Source organism: Polypterus senegalus, chromosome 13 (genome assembly GCF_016835505.1).
Source record: "Polypterus senegalus isolate Bchr_013 chromosome 13, ASM1683550v1, whole genome shotgun sequence".
In the NCBI taxonomy this organism is placed as follows: domain Eukaryota; kingdom Metazoa; phylum Chordata; class Cladistia; order Polypteriformes; family Polypteridae; genus Polypterus; species Polypterus senegalus.
In genome coordinates, this window is record NC_053166.1 from 43,150,030 (window position 1) to 43,164,437 (window position 14,408).

The 14,408-nt window shown below is 34.9% G+C and overlaps 1 protein-coding gene and 1 long non-coding RNA gene across 2 annotated transcripts in view; one reads left to right on the forward strand and one right to left on the reverse strand.

Annotated features, from left to right (window-relative positions):
* The window catches only part of LOC120542776, a 101,605-nt gene that overhangs the window by 8,499 nt on the left and 78,698 nt on the right, over nucleotides 1–14,408 (forward strand). The gene's annotated exons all lie outside the window — the stretch shown is intronic.
* Nucleotides 1–14,408, reverse strand: part of LOC120542774 (solute carrier family 22 member 4-like) — a 46,407-nt gene that overhangs the window by 1,090 nt on the left and 30,909 nt on the right. Inside the window, exons 5-9 of the mRNA XM_039775430.1 lie at nucleotides 8,890–9,016; nucleotides 4,584–4,684; nucleotides 1,094–1,308; nucleotides 654–836; nucleotides 83–218 (exon numbers count right to left, since the gene is read on the reverse strand). Of these exons, the coding sequence (XP_039631364.1) occupies nucleotides 83–218; nucleotides 654–836; nucleotides 1,094–1,308; nucleotides 4,584–4,684; nucleotides 8,890–9,016 (762 nt within the window). The remainder of the gene's footprint in view (nucleotides 1–82; nucleotides 219–653; nucleotides 837–1,093; nucleotides 1,309–4,583; nucleotides 4,685–8,889; nucleotides 9,017–14,408) is intronic.

The following is a 14,408-nucleotide window of genomic DNA, read 5'->3' on the forward strand; positions in this document are numbered from 1 at the left end:
GTATTACTGCAACATTTATGAACCATTACAGGATTAATTACAGAGTTTAAGATCATATAAAAAAATAAAACAGAACATATACCCTTTCATTATTTCCATATGGTTAATGGTCTCAGGGAGGGATTTTCCAAAACTTTCAGGAAGGAGAAGAATAAGAACTCCTGCAAGTATTGTGAGGCTTCCCATTACCATGTAAGGCAAGATCCTATTAAATGTACCTAAGACAACAGAAAGAAATAACACTGTCTCATTTAAATGCATTCTTACAATTATAACTTGCTTTTTATCAATTGCTACCTTACGTGCACTGCTTTTTAATAATTACAAAATTTTGATTTTTTGAATTACAATTTAAAACTGGCCTCAAACTGAAATGAAAACAAACATGCACAATCAAAAGACAATCCAGTTGTTCAAAAATAGAAGTTTCTACACTAATTCCATTTCAATACCTATAAGAAACACTTCCTGTGAACTGTCATTTCATAGTGAATAATACAAATATGACTGATGTACCCATAGGGCAACAGAGAAATTAAATGGACTATAATAAACAAATAACCTAGAGAATTTTAGGAAAAAAATTAAATAAACATAGTAATATAAATCAGATAGCAGGTGGTGAAATCATATGAAAATGCAAGCTGTTTTACCTAAATACACAAAGTAAGGTGCTATGATGCTGCCCACCCGTGAAGATGTAGAGCAGGCCCCAACAGCCATATTTCTTACAACTGTTGGATAAAGCTCTGCTGTAAAGATGTAAACTATAGAAAATGCTGCTGTGATTCCAAACTTTCCCAGCATTGCTAATAAAATGGAAACAACAGTTGAATCTGAGGAGAAACAAACAGAAAGAAAATACATATGTCAGTTGTGCAAGGAGAACAAGCTGTATTTTTAGACTAAGATGGGAATGAAAAACAAAACTGGAGAACATTTCAACATACAGTACTGTATATATCAATATCTCACTCACTAAAAAAACAAAATCTACAGTGATTAGGTCTGTATAGTGTGAATCTCTTGGCAAATTAAAAATTATCATTATCAAATAGGAAAAACATAGAGAGATAAAAAATACTATTCATACCTTCAGGAATAAGCAACATTGAAATAAGTAAAGCTCCACCTAAAGAGAGTGTAAGGCACATTGACATCCTCCTTGGGAGGAGTTTGAGAAGGAACCAAGCTGCAAGATATGCTGGAAACTCCACAGCAGCCGAGATGAAAGCATTCAGATAGGGATCTCCATGTAGATTGGATGTATTCAAGGAAAGTCCATGATAGCCAATTGAGACTGCCATCCTACAAAACATTACACTGATCAGAATGGGGCTGAATAGAGCCTTGATCTTCACCTACTTAAACCTTAAATTTATGGTTGTTGAAGTCTATTAAAAATTCAAAATTTCAGACAGCAAGCTGGTTGGTGAATCAGTATGTTTGTAATCAGAGGTCCAGAGATCATAATTTTTATGGCTGTTCCTGCTCTCCAATTTGACAGAAAATAAGCCAATTCTCAATCCAATTGTCGATTTCAAGGTGGTATACTGTCTGCAAGTGACACTTGAGTAACATGGCTCAATAAAGCAATACTAAAATATATAAATTTACATTATGAATAAAACAAAGTAGCAAACTATAAATGACAATTTCTCTTCAATCACTTTTCTTGCCTGCTTAGTCCAATTTGTGGTCACAAGCGCCACAGCTGATCTTTCATCAGGCGCAAATCGGGAACCTTAGCAAAAAATTTTTGTAAAATCAGTGCATACACACTGTTCAGTTTCAGGTATTGCACACATTCCATTATCCATTATTTAAACATGCTTTATGTACTACAATATTTACATGTTCACATTCCAAAATGTGTCTGTAGTCAAGGTTGGAAGAAAATATTTTCATAATTAAACTGCAAGATGAAAGAATCACAGCAGACTGCTTATCTCAGCATGTCGGGACTTTCATGTTCAGTTATACTAATTTGAAACCAACAATGTTTTTGGCATTGATTCTTTATTGTGTGCTTTCATACGTGTCACATTTCAAAGCAAACTTCTCTTGTTTATGCATGTGTAACTCCCACTAACTCAGATCATGCAACCTCCCAGCATTAGGATGTAATGGGTAGTGAATAAAATTGAATTCATAGTAAAATTCTCTCCATATTTTTTTGTACAAATCATTGATCTGTTTGAGTAAACCTTGAACTAGATTACAATTGAAGTTTGTTTACTTTTTTTTTTCTTTCAAAGGCTGCAATAAGACTAAAGGGCAAGTGAAAACAAACAAATCAACCGCATGTTGGAAACTGCTTCAAAGCATCCACTTGGCTGACTTCAAATCATCAAACAATCATTTAACTTAATTTAACTCCATATAATATAACAGAGAAGACCTAGGAAAACTAACAAATTAATATTATAACCAAATGTAGCTGAAACTGAAATAGACAAAATCTTCAGGTGTCTGGAAGCCACTTCACAGTCATCCTGTATTTGAACTACTGTTGGGGTAATTGAGGTTAAGGGAAGCAAAATATTCACATTGCTTGTATGCAGCAAAATACCAAATCGGGAAAACTTGGGCTGCACATTTGATATATCTCTGTCTTCCAATACTGATAATTAACCAGCTATACAAGCAGTAACAAAATAATAAAAATTTCAGCTATGCGCAAGATTTATGATTATTATCTGAAACACTAGAGAAATGTTTACTTTGTTAACAAAACTTATACTAGTTTCATGCTGATTCATCTCTTATATATATTTCTCTTCTGGTTCGTCCTGCTTCCACTTCAAAACCAGTCCCGCCCACACACAGCCAGCACGGCATTTCTCGATTCCTATTTGTCCTCTTCCAAACCCTACCCCACGCTGCCTGCGGCTCCTCTTCAAAACTGGTCCCGCCCACACGCAGCCGACACTGCATTTCTCGATTCCTATTCGTCCTCTTCCAAACCCTTTCCCACGCTGCCTGCGGCCTCCCATACCTCTTGCTATTTTCGTTATACTGCGTTGGTTGTTTCCTAAGCCTTTGTTATGAAATGAACGACAGTATCTTCTCTGTCGATGGGTTTTTGTACAATGTCATCTCTGTTCTGGGATCTGGCAACTGCCTGTTCCTATCGGTGCGTTATTTCTTAGCATAAATCGTCTCCAGCAAAACACCTATTCACTACTGCGTCTTTCAAAAAGTATTTCTTCTTGATCTCTGAATTTCTCTCTCACCGTTTTTCATTCCTATTCTTACATTGCCGTATGCTACGGCGGGCGTCGGCTAGTTGATAATTAACAGCACAGTAGCACTATCAGTTGATTTTAAAAAGATATGTTGCAGATTTTTGCATTGTATTGTTAAAGTAACGTACAGCTATCAAGGCCAGCTATACTCTTCTAATGATACAGACACCAACCAGTTGGCACCTAATCACCTGGCAGGCTTGTAAACTTTGACTCATAAAAACCAGTAGAGGCTGGCCATTATGAGGTCATTGTCAGTCTCCTATGAAGAGTAAAAAAAGGGCTGATTCTGATCTCCGGACAGTGGATCAGTGCATTACTATTTTTGTAGGAATTCTGAAGGCCAATGGTACTGTATACAAATTTCAAAATGTATTGTTTATGTTTTCTTTGGGTTACAAATAAGTACAAATTTAAAAAAAAAAAAGGTTCTGAAAATGGTTAGTTATATAAAGCTATTATCACCTTACTCTACAGTGAGTGTTCACCAGATTTTTCATAGTAACAAGAGCTATACTTTGGCATTTTTAACCAATGTTAGGCCATCTTCTATTATTTGTAACATTTACATATGACTGTATGGAAAAAGGTTGTGGGTATCTGTACAAATATTAAGTAATTTCTGCAAATTCTGATTTGTTGGAATCAAAACATGTGTTGATCTGTGAATTTATTCCAACATCCTGATGTTAAGCTAGCTTTATAATTTTTAAATATTTTTAAGTCAAAGCAAACTAAAAATGTGAATGTGAATAAAACAATTCATCTACTTGAGATATTGTGTAAAGCATTTGGAAAAATGTATACTTTTATCAGATGGTACTAAAATAAAGTGACAATGATCAAAATGGGGGTGGAGGGTTAGTATGGCTGAATGCACACAAGGAGAAGCAGATCATCTGCTGGCAAGCTGCGTGTTTTGCTTGTCGCTTGTCGTTGTTTTAAGAGCTGGGAGCAAGATAAAGTGTCTGTCGCTGGATTTCAAATTGTCTTCCGAGAAGATCACGTCTCGTCTCCCTGTCTCCCTCCCCAAGATTTTTTTTATAATAGAGAGATTTCTGTGTAAAGGTTTAACCAAATAAGGGCTTATAGTAAAGCTACAAATTGTAAAGTAATACACTAACTAACATTGCCTGCTACTAAAATTAAAGCAACAAAAAAGGCATTTTGGCTAAGAAGAAAACTAGAAAGCTAATGTACATTAAAAATTTTCACAAACAAGCCATATAGATGAGCCATTTCAGGTTTTAACATGTATTAAATACTGAATATATTTAGTAAAAATATTAAATTAGCCCTTATTTATGATAGCATTATTTTTAAAAATGTACTTACCAAATATATAAAAACACAAGGGTAATAGAACGAATATTTGAAGTCCTTATAAGATCCAGTATACTATGGAAATGTGTTTCCTCATGTAAACCATCTTGAAACTTAAAAATAAACAACAAACTTTTAGATTGTAACTTTTAATAACATAACTGTTCAATACTGTTTAAACTACTGTATAATCAGATACAGTATAATAATTTTATGACTTGTCTGTTCTTGTTCATTTGCGCATTTAAACATGCATGTAGCATGCTGATCAGTGAAAACCGAGTATAAGGTGCAAATACAAAGCTTTTGAAGAGGAGAACAGAACTAGACACTATCTTCATAATACCCAGCAGTGTGAATCTACCCAATTAATAGTAAATTTCTAGTTTTGTTTTTAAGTAATTTGTTGATTCCTAAATATATTTCGATTACTATAGTAAGTGTTCACTAAACTAAATACTTTTTGAAATTCAAGAACTCTTAGTGATGGCGATTCAATGCAAAACAGGACCTCTATAAACTGTTTTCATAAGTTTAAAATATTTAAAAAGTAAATGCACAGAGACACTTCCAAAGATATGTGGATAGGATGGCAGGCAAACGTAAAAAGAAAACGTCTCTTGCAGCCTTGCTCTCTGCCCTACATTCCATTCTTCTAAAACTGTGTGCTGTGACACTGTACTGAAAGGAATTGTTCAGAAAAATACAGGGATCGATTTAAAAATTGACTTCTAACCTGAAACTTGTATATACTGCATATACCCTATTATATTCCACTGTGTTTCAATGTATAATATTTCACATTTTTTTTTCATAACACACTGTTAATGTTATTTATCATTTATATAACATATAAGGTGCTAAAAGTATTAACTTTAACTTTATTTCCAGGCAACACACTTTCTAGGAAATTCTTTTGGCATTCCATCTACACACATAACAAGGTAAATATAATTAAACAACACAATATAAAATGCATGTCACCATCGAGTCCTTAACAGTAGTAGTGAAAAATATATTGCACAAAACCCAAAATAAGAAAAACAATATAGTAAAGTAGAATTGCATTACTAATTTATAATTTTGAATACTTGGAGGAGTTTAGAAATCAAGAAAAGGATGTGAATTAGCAATAGTATAATACTACAGTAGTACTGAAAATTTTATCTGTCTACTTAGTCTTGCCTTTAGAGAACGGTAACTTTTCCCCGAGATTAATAACTGAAAGAGATGATTGCTTGGGTAAGCGTAGTCTTTGATTATATTTCTGGAATGCTTCCTCACCCATGATGTACGCAGGACTTCAATAGAGTCCACTTTCAGGCCTACAATCATTTCTACTGTCCAAATAAGTTCCTGAAATTTTTGTTTTGAGTGAGCAGATGCATTTCCATACCAAAAAGCTATAGAGAAAGTGAGGATGCCTTCAATAACAGCTCTAAAAATGTACCAGCACTAACTGTGACAGATTAAACTTTTTAAATTGATGAAAAATAAACATGTGCTGCCGAGCTTTAGTGAACAGCTGTTATGTTTTAATCCCAGTTTAGACTGTGGATGCCAAGAAAAGCAATAATTCAAGTAATATTCAAGTGTGCATCTCTTTATTGTTTGGCTGCAGGACAAGAAATTAAGAAGTAATGATTATGAATCTTAAAAAAGCAAGCCATTTAAATTAAGGCAAAAAACTATGTTTCACTAGCACTGGTAATTAGTTAGAAATTACGAATGTGGCTAAAATGAAAACCTGAAGCTAATCCATCCCTGTTTGAACTGTTTGACACAGTATTTGCATATACTGCCAGTAAAAGAGTGTATAGCGTATTAATAGAATTAGGGGTAATGAAGAACAATGCTGGGAATGACCCCATACGTCTGTGTGCAAAAATGGTAAAGGAAGCATGCATTTTTTGTGACTGGGCACATGGCAAATATTCACAGTGTGCCACCAAGTTTAATGAACAACAAGTAAGAACTTTAATGAACAATTCACCACAAATCTTTGCCATATGCCCACACACAGCAAAGTTTACAAAATACTACTACAGTTACCATGTTCAAGAAAGTTGGACAGTAAACCTCAAGAAAATAGCTATTAACCATCACTCACTGTATGCAGATTTTTGATACTTGGGCAATTTGTGCCATACAAGAAAGACACCTATTTTTTTTTTTTAAGTTTTCTCTGTCCTTCAAGAAATCACCAGCAGCACTTAGCTACTACAAGGGACAAACTTGTTAAACTTTGCAATTACTTCAGGTATTTTATAAACATAAATTTCTATTTTGATCCAATATAACTTTCCTTTTTCAATGATTGCTAGATCACAGGTTCTCAGACTTTTTCAGACCAAGGACCCCTTAAAAGGGAGGGGAAAAAAAACTACAGACCCCCACTATAAGGAAACACCAAATAATCATTTTATTATCACAAAATGAAAGTAAAACACCTTTTCAGATTGTTTAGATTTATAACCGCACTAGACCACATCTGTGCATGTACCTGGTAAATTAGAGAGATGGGTATGTTTGTCTCTGACTACATAGTTTCTCAATTCTGGGAGTGATGGATGACAGGCAGACTCTGATACCGCCCTGCACATGCAAATAAATCCTTGTTTTGTGATTAGAATGAGGGCTTACAAAGCCAAACTCTATATAATTGTTATCATATTTGGCTTTTTTTAGATAAAGTTGGCTTATTTTCACTTGATAGTTTGTACATTTGACCCAAGAATCTATTCATTACTTAAAAAGATTTTTTTTTTACCCAAATTATCCAACTAGCTTTAGTGTGACTGAATAAAACAGAGTAATGAGTGATTGACAGCAGTATATAAAAAATGAGTGATGCAAGGATTCCTAATGTATTTATTGGCTCGGAACATTATGGGAGTGACTGGCACAAACGTAAGCTTGTGTGCTTTTTGCTCATGTTTGATGCAAGGGGTCTTAGCATGTGTTAAAAAGGTAGTGTACGGTATTCTCCTTTAAACAATGTTATGCAGGGCAGACGAGCACAGGGTGACAACTGGTTGGGTTTTAATTGGTTGTCAGAAAACAGTGTTTGTGGGATATGTTAGCACAGCCGCTTTCACAAAACTCACCAGTAATTTTGTGAACTCCCTTGCCATGTATTATGGACTCCATTTTGAAAAACACTATGCTAGATCGACCTGTGACAGTTATGGGCTCTTGTTTTGAAGGATGTATACTGTCATTTGTGTTTGCATCAGGATTGTAACCAGTCACACAAAGGTTATCGCAAATGAGGGAGCTTACAAAGTCAGGGCAAGCTAAAAAAAAACCAAAACATAATATTACATGGAATTGTAGTGTCAAAGTGGAACTTTGGTACAATAATGATGGACGTACTGTACCTTTTATTACTCATTTTGTTGTTAATGTTAGGAGCAATTTTTAGCCCTGCCCTTGTGTTTGATAGGACAGAGCTTTTTCATTTTAAGGCATTTGATTATTTTCACTGCTGTTTGGATGATCCCAAACCCTTTGCAAGAAAGTTCTATAAATTGATATGACAAACATAGGGTTTTTTGGATGACATGGGCCCCATTATGTCTGGTATAAAAATTAAAGTAGCATTCCACAGTAGAAGTATCTACCAACAGTAAAACATACGGTCATGGTGGTAATGTGATGCTATCTCATGACCAGGACAACTTGCCATAATGGAAGGAACCATGAATTCTGTTCAGTTTCAGAACATTGTTACAAAGGATGTCCAGTCACCAATCTGCTCCGTTGGTATCATGTGGCCCCCAGAAGTTGCATTATGTGATGTTATCATGAAGAGGGTATTTGGCAGCATTCTACTCCCAGTGTCTAAAATTTTGGATTTGTGTGCAAAAACTTTTATTAATATGTTAATCTTTTCAGAATATCAGAACTTTGTGTGATTTTGACTTTAATTTTCAAGAAATATTTTGGGCTTTAATTGTCTATTTTGAGTGTCCTTTTTGCCTTTGACCTATGTTTGTTTTTTGGCCTTGACTTTGCCTTTATCCTCATCTTTCTTTTTTCTGCCAGCTCATAGTCATAGCAAAACAATTAACTACACTATTATTTCACTGAGAAATTGATCAATACTGAAATTTCATTTTTTATAAACAATAGGAAAACACTCATGGATTCATATAATAACTGTAAGCACTGCTATAGAGAATTGTACAGTACAACAAATTTCACAAATAGTAAACAACATAAAATATCCGTATATATTGTTTTGTTACTGTTATTAACAAATGAAAAGTTGTTGCTTAGGAGGAATACACAGAAAAATCGAAGTGTAATGCAGTACCTCTGTGGACTCAAATATTGGGGTTGGTGGGCAAATCCCATTTTGTTTTGCAGCCTTTATCAGTATTGATTCTGCATCCTCTCTTCTTCCTTGACTCAACAGCCACCGTGGAGATTCAGGGATGAACCTGTATCACAAATTATCTGTTAGAACACAAACAGGAACATCACTTAAATCCATGGAACCCAAACCCACATATACAAAAAACAATGTATATTTAACTCACTGTACTTTCTTTCAATGTATGAAATTTGAATTTCTTGTCATTTACAGTATCTATAAACTTTATAACTGACAATGTCACCCACTGTCTGACAGAGTTGTAAGTACCACTTTACAAAACAGACCTGTTCTTTTAGAGGTCATGAATAAAATATTTTTATGTATAATTCATATTTAATATACTTTTCTGGAAGCTAATTGCATATTCTAAGTTAACTTAAAATAAATTTCTTCTTTATACAACATATGCTAGGCATCACACCAATAACTGCCAAGTGATCTTTTAGGGATATTACATAGAGTTGACAGCTTTTTAGTTACACACTCCTCCTTCACACAAATTCTACATTCTAGTATGTCATATATCATATGATAGGAATGTATGGAATAGGTTTGGCAGACCAGCATTTCTAGCATTAGTTAGCATTACATTAAGCACTAGAATTGGCAAAATAAGGGACCATATTGACACTGAACATGGAATGAGAGTGGGTATAAGGCGACTCAATTCTAGTATCTGGCAAACTTCTGTCATCATGGGATTTGTTCATAGAGAAATTTCAAAGGTTTACTAAGAGTGGTGTGAAAAGCAAACTACACATTATGGCTGATCTGTAGGTGAAAACGGGCTTTTGGATGAGAGGGGTTAAAAAAATGGTGAAGTACAAGAAAACAGACGGACTACAACCAGGAAAATCACATCTGTATTCAACACTACTGTGAAGGATGTCACTTATTGGACTATGTCCAAAAAAGGGATGTGACTAGACATGAACCAAGTTTTTCAGACCCTGAAAATATTCAGCCAATAACAGCAAAACTAGTTAAAAGTAAAGTTTTTGGTCAAATATATAATGTTGTTACTATTGTTCTTCTGTTATGGATGACAGTTTCAAAAAGTGCCTCCTATTTTATAGGGCTTGAGTGATAGGTCACACCTCATGGGGTATGGATGCCATCTTTAGAGGATTACATGGATTTGTTAACAAGACAGAACACTAGTACTAATGACATACTGCAAGAGACTGTCCAATTGCTTTTGCAAAGGTGTTGGAAAGAAAGGGAGAAGGACAATTTCAATTAGGACTCAAAGCAACACTGTTAAAACAAGTTAAATTAAAAAGAATATGGATTATTTGGATTCAGTTCATATTATGCTCAATTTTAAAAACCCACAAATCATTTTAAGTTTACAATTTATTATTTGCTTGGTGCAAGATCTTCAAATTTACAAGCTACAATGTGTAAAACCACAGTCATTCTAGTCAAAGTACGTTTGTCAAGCTGTTGGCACATGTTCACACACCTTATTACAGTTTAAGGTATTTTTTTCCCTATTTGTCAGAATGAAGGAAAGGTGGTTCCATACTATAAATCATCATTCATTATTAACATAAACTAAGGGGCTCCGCCCCCTGCTCTTTTCGCTCACCAAACCCCAGGTCTGGTCCTGTGGAAATAGAATTTAGCATTGAATTTTGATTCCTTGTTTTGTCTTACAGCGTGATAATGCAACATACAACTGGCCGTAAGTGAATATTCTTTGTCTCTCATAAATAATGCGATTTTTTCAAATGTTTGTCCTTGTGATTTGTTAATTGTCATTGCAAAAGCTATTCCCATGGGGAACTGTAAACGTTTTAATACGAATGGCATATTCCCATTTCGAGTTCATTCAATAAAAATAAGACTTTCTGATAAAACAATCTACTTAACGAAAGTGGGAATATCCAGAGCCAATGGCATTGTTCTCAAGAAGCTGCAGATTTCTGGCCATTGTGGATTGCACATCATTGTAAAAAAAAAAAGCTGGCCAACCGATAGTTGTAATTGCATCATGATATAACTGTTGCAATGCTCTTGGAGTACCTTGATATGATGATGATAGTATTACTGCTTTACCTATTTTGAATTTGTCTGACCTGTTGATATTTGAATTGTGAACATGATCAATGACACCTTGCATAAGTTCTGTTCTGAGTTTAGCGTGATTCGATTTAATAAAGAAGAGACAATTAGGTGCGACTTTTATCCGAAATATTGTGTGGGTGTTATTAGTTTTTCTGAATGTGTTTGTTTCATATTGTACGACCATCCTGTTTCGCCATCTGGGAAAAGCAAAGGAAAGTACAGGGTCAGCATGGGGCGATGTATTTGACATACATGACGAATCATGCTTTGCCTTTGCATATACACAAATCTCTACTCTGTCTTTGATATCTCCATTTTTTCTAAAGTATTATCACTGACAATTCCTCACATGTGGGTTTATTATAAATGCGATTGTGATCTTTCGGATTCATATAGACATTCAAGATAATTTACAGTATTTGTCTGTGTTTTGCTGGTAACTTTCGTGTAAAGTGCGATGCTTTTGGACGTATGGATGTGTATCCATTATTGCCTGTATAATTTCTATTATGTCAGATCGTTTAACTTCTTCGATTCTATGTTGCATCACTCCTCCGTGATCATAAATATACATCTGACCAAATTGTGTTTTTTTCGAAATTAAACTTGTCGTAGCTGTAATTATTGTGGGAACACAGATTCTCATAGCATATGGTACTTTTCTCTGATGGCAACACGAATTAGATGATGCACAATTCTCCAACGTAAACTGTACAGCATTACAATATCTACATACTTCCGACATATCACCTATGTCCATATATTCAATCTCTTTTTGCTGTTCTGTTATTTCACCTAGTAATAATTTCCATTTGTTTGTGCGAATGCGATCTGTACTCTCTGTTGTTTGACACCTTCAAGTTGTAGTACTGTCATATTTTTTAACTTGCTCTGCGTGTGTATCGCGCCAAGGTTTGTTTTGAGCCATTTGAATTTCACTGCTGTCATAATCTGTAACCTGCTCTGCACGTGTATGTTTGGACCTGCCTTTGTCTTTTATTTAGGAGCCCATTTGGACCTGCACGGTTTTCAATTCCACTTGTTCCGGGCTGATTATTACTTTCCTTGCCTAGGTCACCGTCTCACGGGAACGTGCTTCCAATGAATGTCAGCATGACGTGACTTGACAGTGTCGCGGGAACTGAAAGTGTCTTTGCCTCTTTGAAGTGTCTCTCTATCTCTCTTTCAGATCACGTCTTTTTGCTCAAAATTTATTATGATAGAGATATATATTTTTTCTTATTTATTTACTTATTTACAGTTTAGTTTCTGAATATCCTCTTTGATAGGAATGACTTCAAAAATAAAATGATTTTTCATTAACTTGTAGTTTCATAGTTCAATTTTAACTAAAAAGCATGAATGAAAATTGAAAGTGATGTACATTTTGGCTTAATGCAAAGGCACAAAAACAAATGGGCATAACATAGATTTGAAAAAATTAATCTGGTTTTGGCATCCATAACTTTGTTTTATGAATTTTGGTTTAGGTTTCATCCAAAAAGTTTCATTTAGGTCTATCACTATCTAAAACACCCATATTGGAGGCTAATATGTGTCCCCCATGGGTACAGAAGCAACAAAAGTGGGCCATTCAGGAGTGTAAAAAGATGCTGGGTCAGATTAATCCGATTACATTTTGCATCATACACATCAAAAATCGATGCAAACAACATGGGTCTATTGAGTCCATTATGTTTGGCTTTAACAGTGATGGCATGGCGATGATGTGGATACTGTCCACATGGCACACATTAGGGCCACAACATCCACTGAAGAACATCTGAATGGCACGGTGCACTTGAATATCCTTGCCAACTAAGTTTATCCCTTCATGATTACGGTTTTTCTTAACTCAGATGGACACTTCCAATATGATAACATTAAATGTCATAAGGCACGTACAGTATAGTCACCAAATGGTTCTAGAAATGTGACAATTTTCATAACTTCAGTGGCCTGCATAGTCCCAAGATCTCAACCCTATTAAACATTTTTGAAATGAGGAGAAAGGGCTTCTTAAACATAACACTGTGCTGCCATTCAACTTACTGCAACTGTGTGGAGCACAAGTTTCTGATGGTGCAAAATTCCTGAAGAATGCATTAATCAGCTGGTAGAATCCTTGTACAGAAAAATACATGCAGTTCTGAAAGGAGGCGCAACATGCTACTACATAGGTAGTTATATACCTAATAAACTGACACCTCAGTGTAATGTATCACTACAGGGGAAGGAAATTAGAAAATATCCTAAAATTTGCTCGACTGTAATCTGATGGAAGTGAAGGATGCAACACATGGGTATGATTTAACTCAATGTCTTTGTTTACCTCAAGGGCTGGTAGAAAGACAATTTAGTGTAATCTGAGAAACCAGGAGCAGCCCTTTCTATAAAATATATTAGTCAAAAATCTATAAAAAACTGACATTTTATTTTTGTAGGTAGCATTCCATGTATTTGTTGCAGAGCTTAAAAAGTGCACTCCTTCAGCAAAGTCTCTTAAATTGGAGGAATGTATCTAAGAATGCAATTGAAAAAAGTTATTAAAACCAACAAATGTTATTCCCATAGCTAAAGTGTAATCACCCATAGACAATACAATTAAAAATCACAGCTTATTGCACTGAAAGATAACAGTTTATGCAATCAAAGTTTAATTCAACGGATGAAATGAATCTCAGTTTAATACAAAATAACAACAATAAATGAACAAAAAAGCCCCCGCAGCATCTCTGAAGAAAGCATGCATCAACAACAACATACTTAAACATAACTGTTTAATTATTGCATGGTTACTTGTAACTCTTCTTTCTATGTTAAGATGAAAAATCACTATCTAAAGACCTATCAAAGCTATATTTACACTTCATTCAGCTTTGTTTAAAGGCAAAGCTAAATGAGTGCCTAACAAGAAGGTATTTTGTAGGCGCAGCAATAAAGGACAAAGTCACTGGCTAGAATATATCATGTGTTACATTTACTTATTTGGCTGATGTCTTTATCAAAAGCAACTTTCAACATTTAAGATAAAATTGGTTACATTTCTTTTTGGTTTTCCAGTTGGAGCACAGGTAGGTCAAGTGACTTGCTCATGGTCACAGTGGGTCGGTAGTGGGATTTGAACCTACAACCTCAGGGTTTGAGGTCCAAACACCTTAACCACTACAGAAAGAGCACAATCACAAACACTCATCCTCTGTTAATCTGCATTTTTCCCCTCATGCATTTTAGTTCTCCACACTTTTGTCCTGTTTTTCTCATGCAGCACATCCAACTGATCTAGCCCTCTAAGGAGAGTTCCAAAAGGGCCTGAACCAACAGCAGCACAGATATTTACGCACAGATTTCCTGGAATGTTATTAATAGGGATGTGAATGATTAAA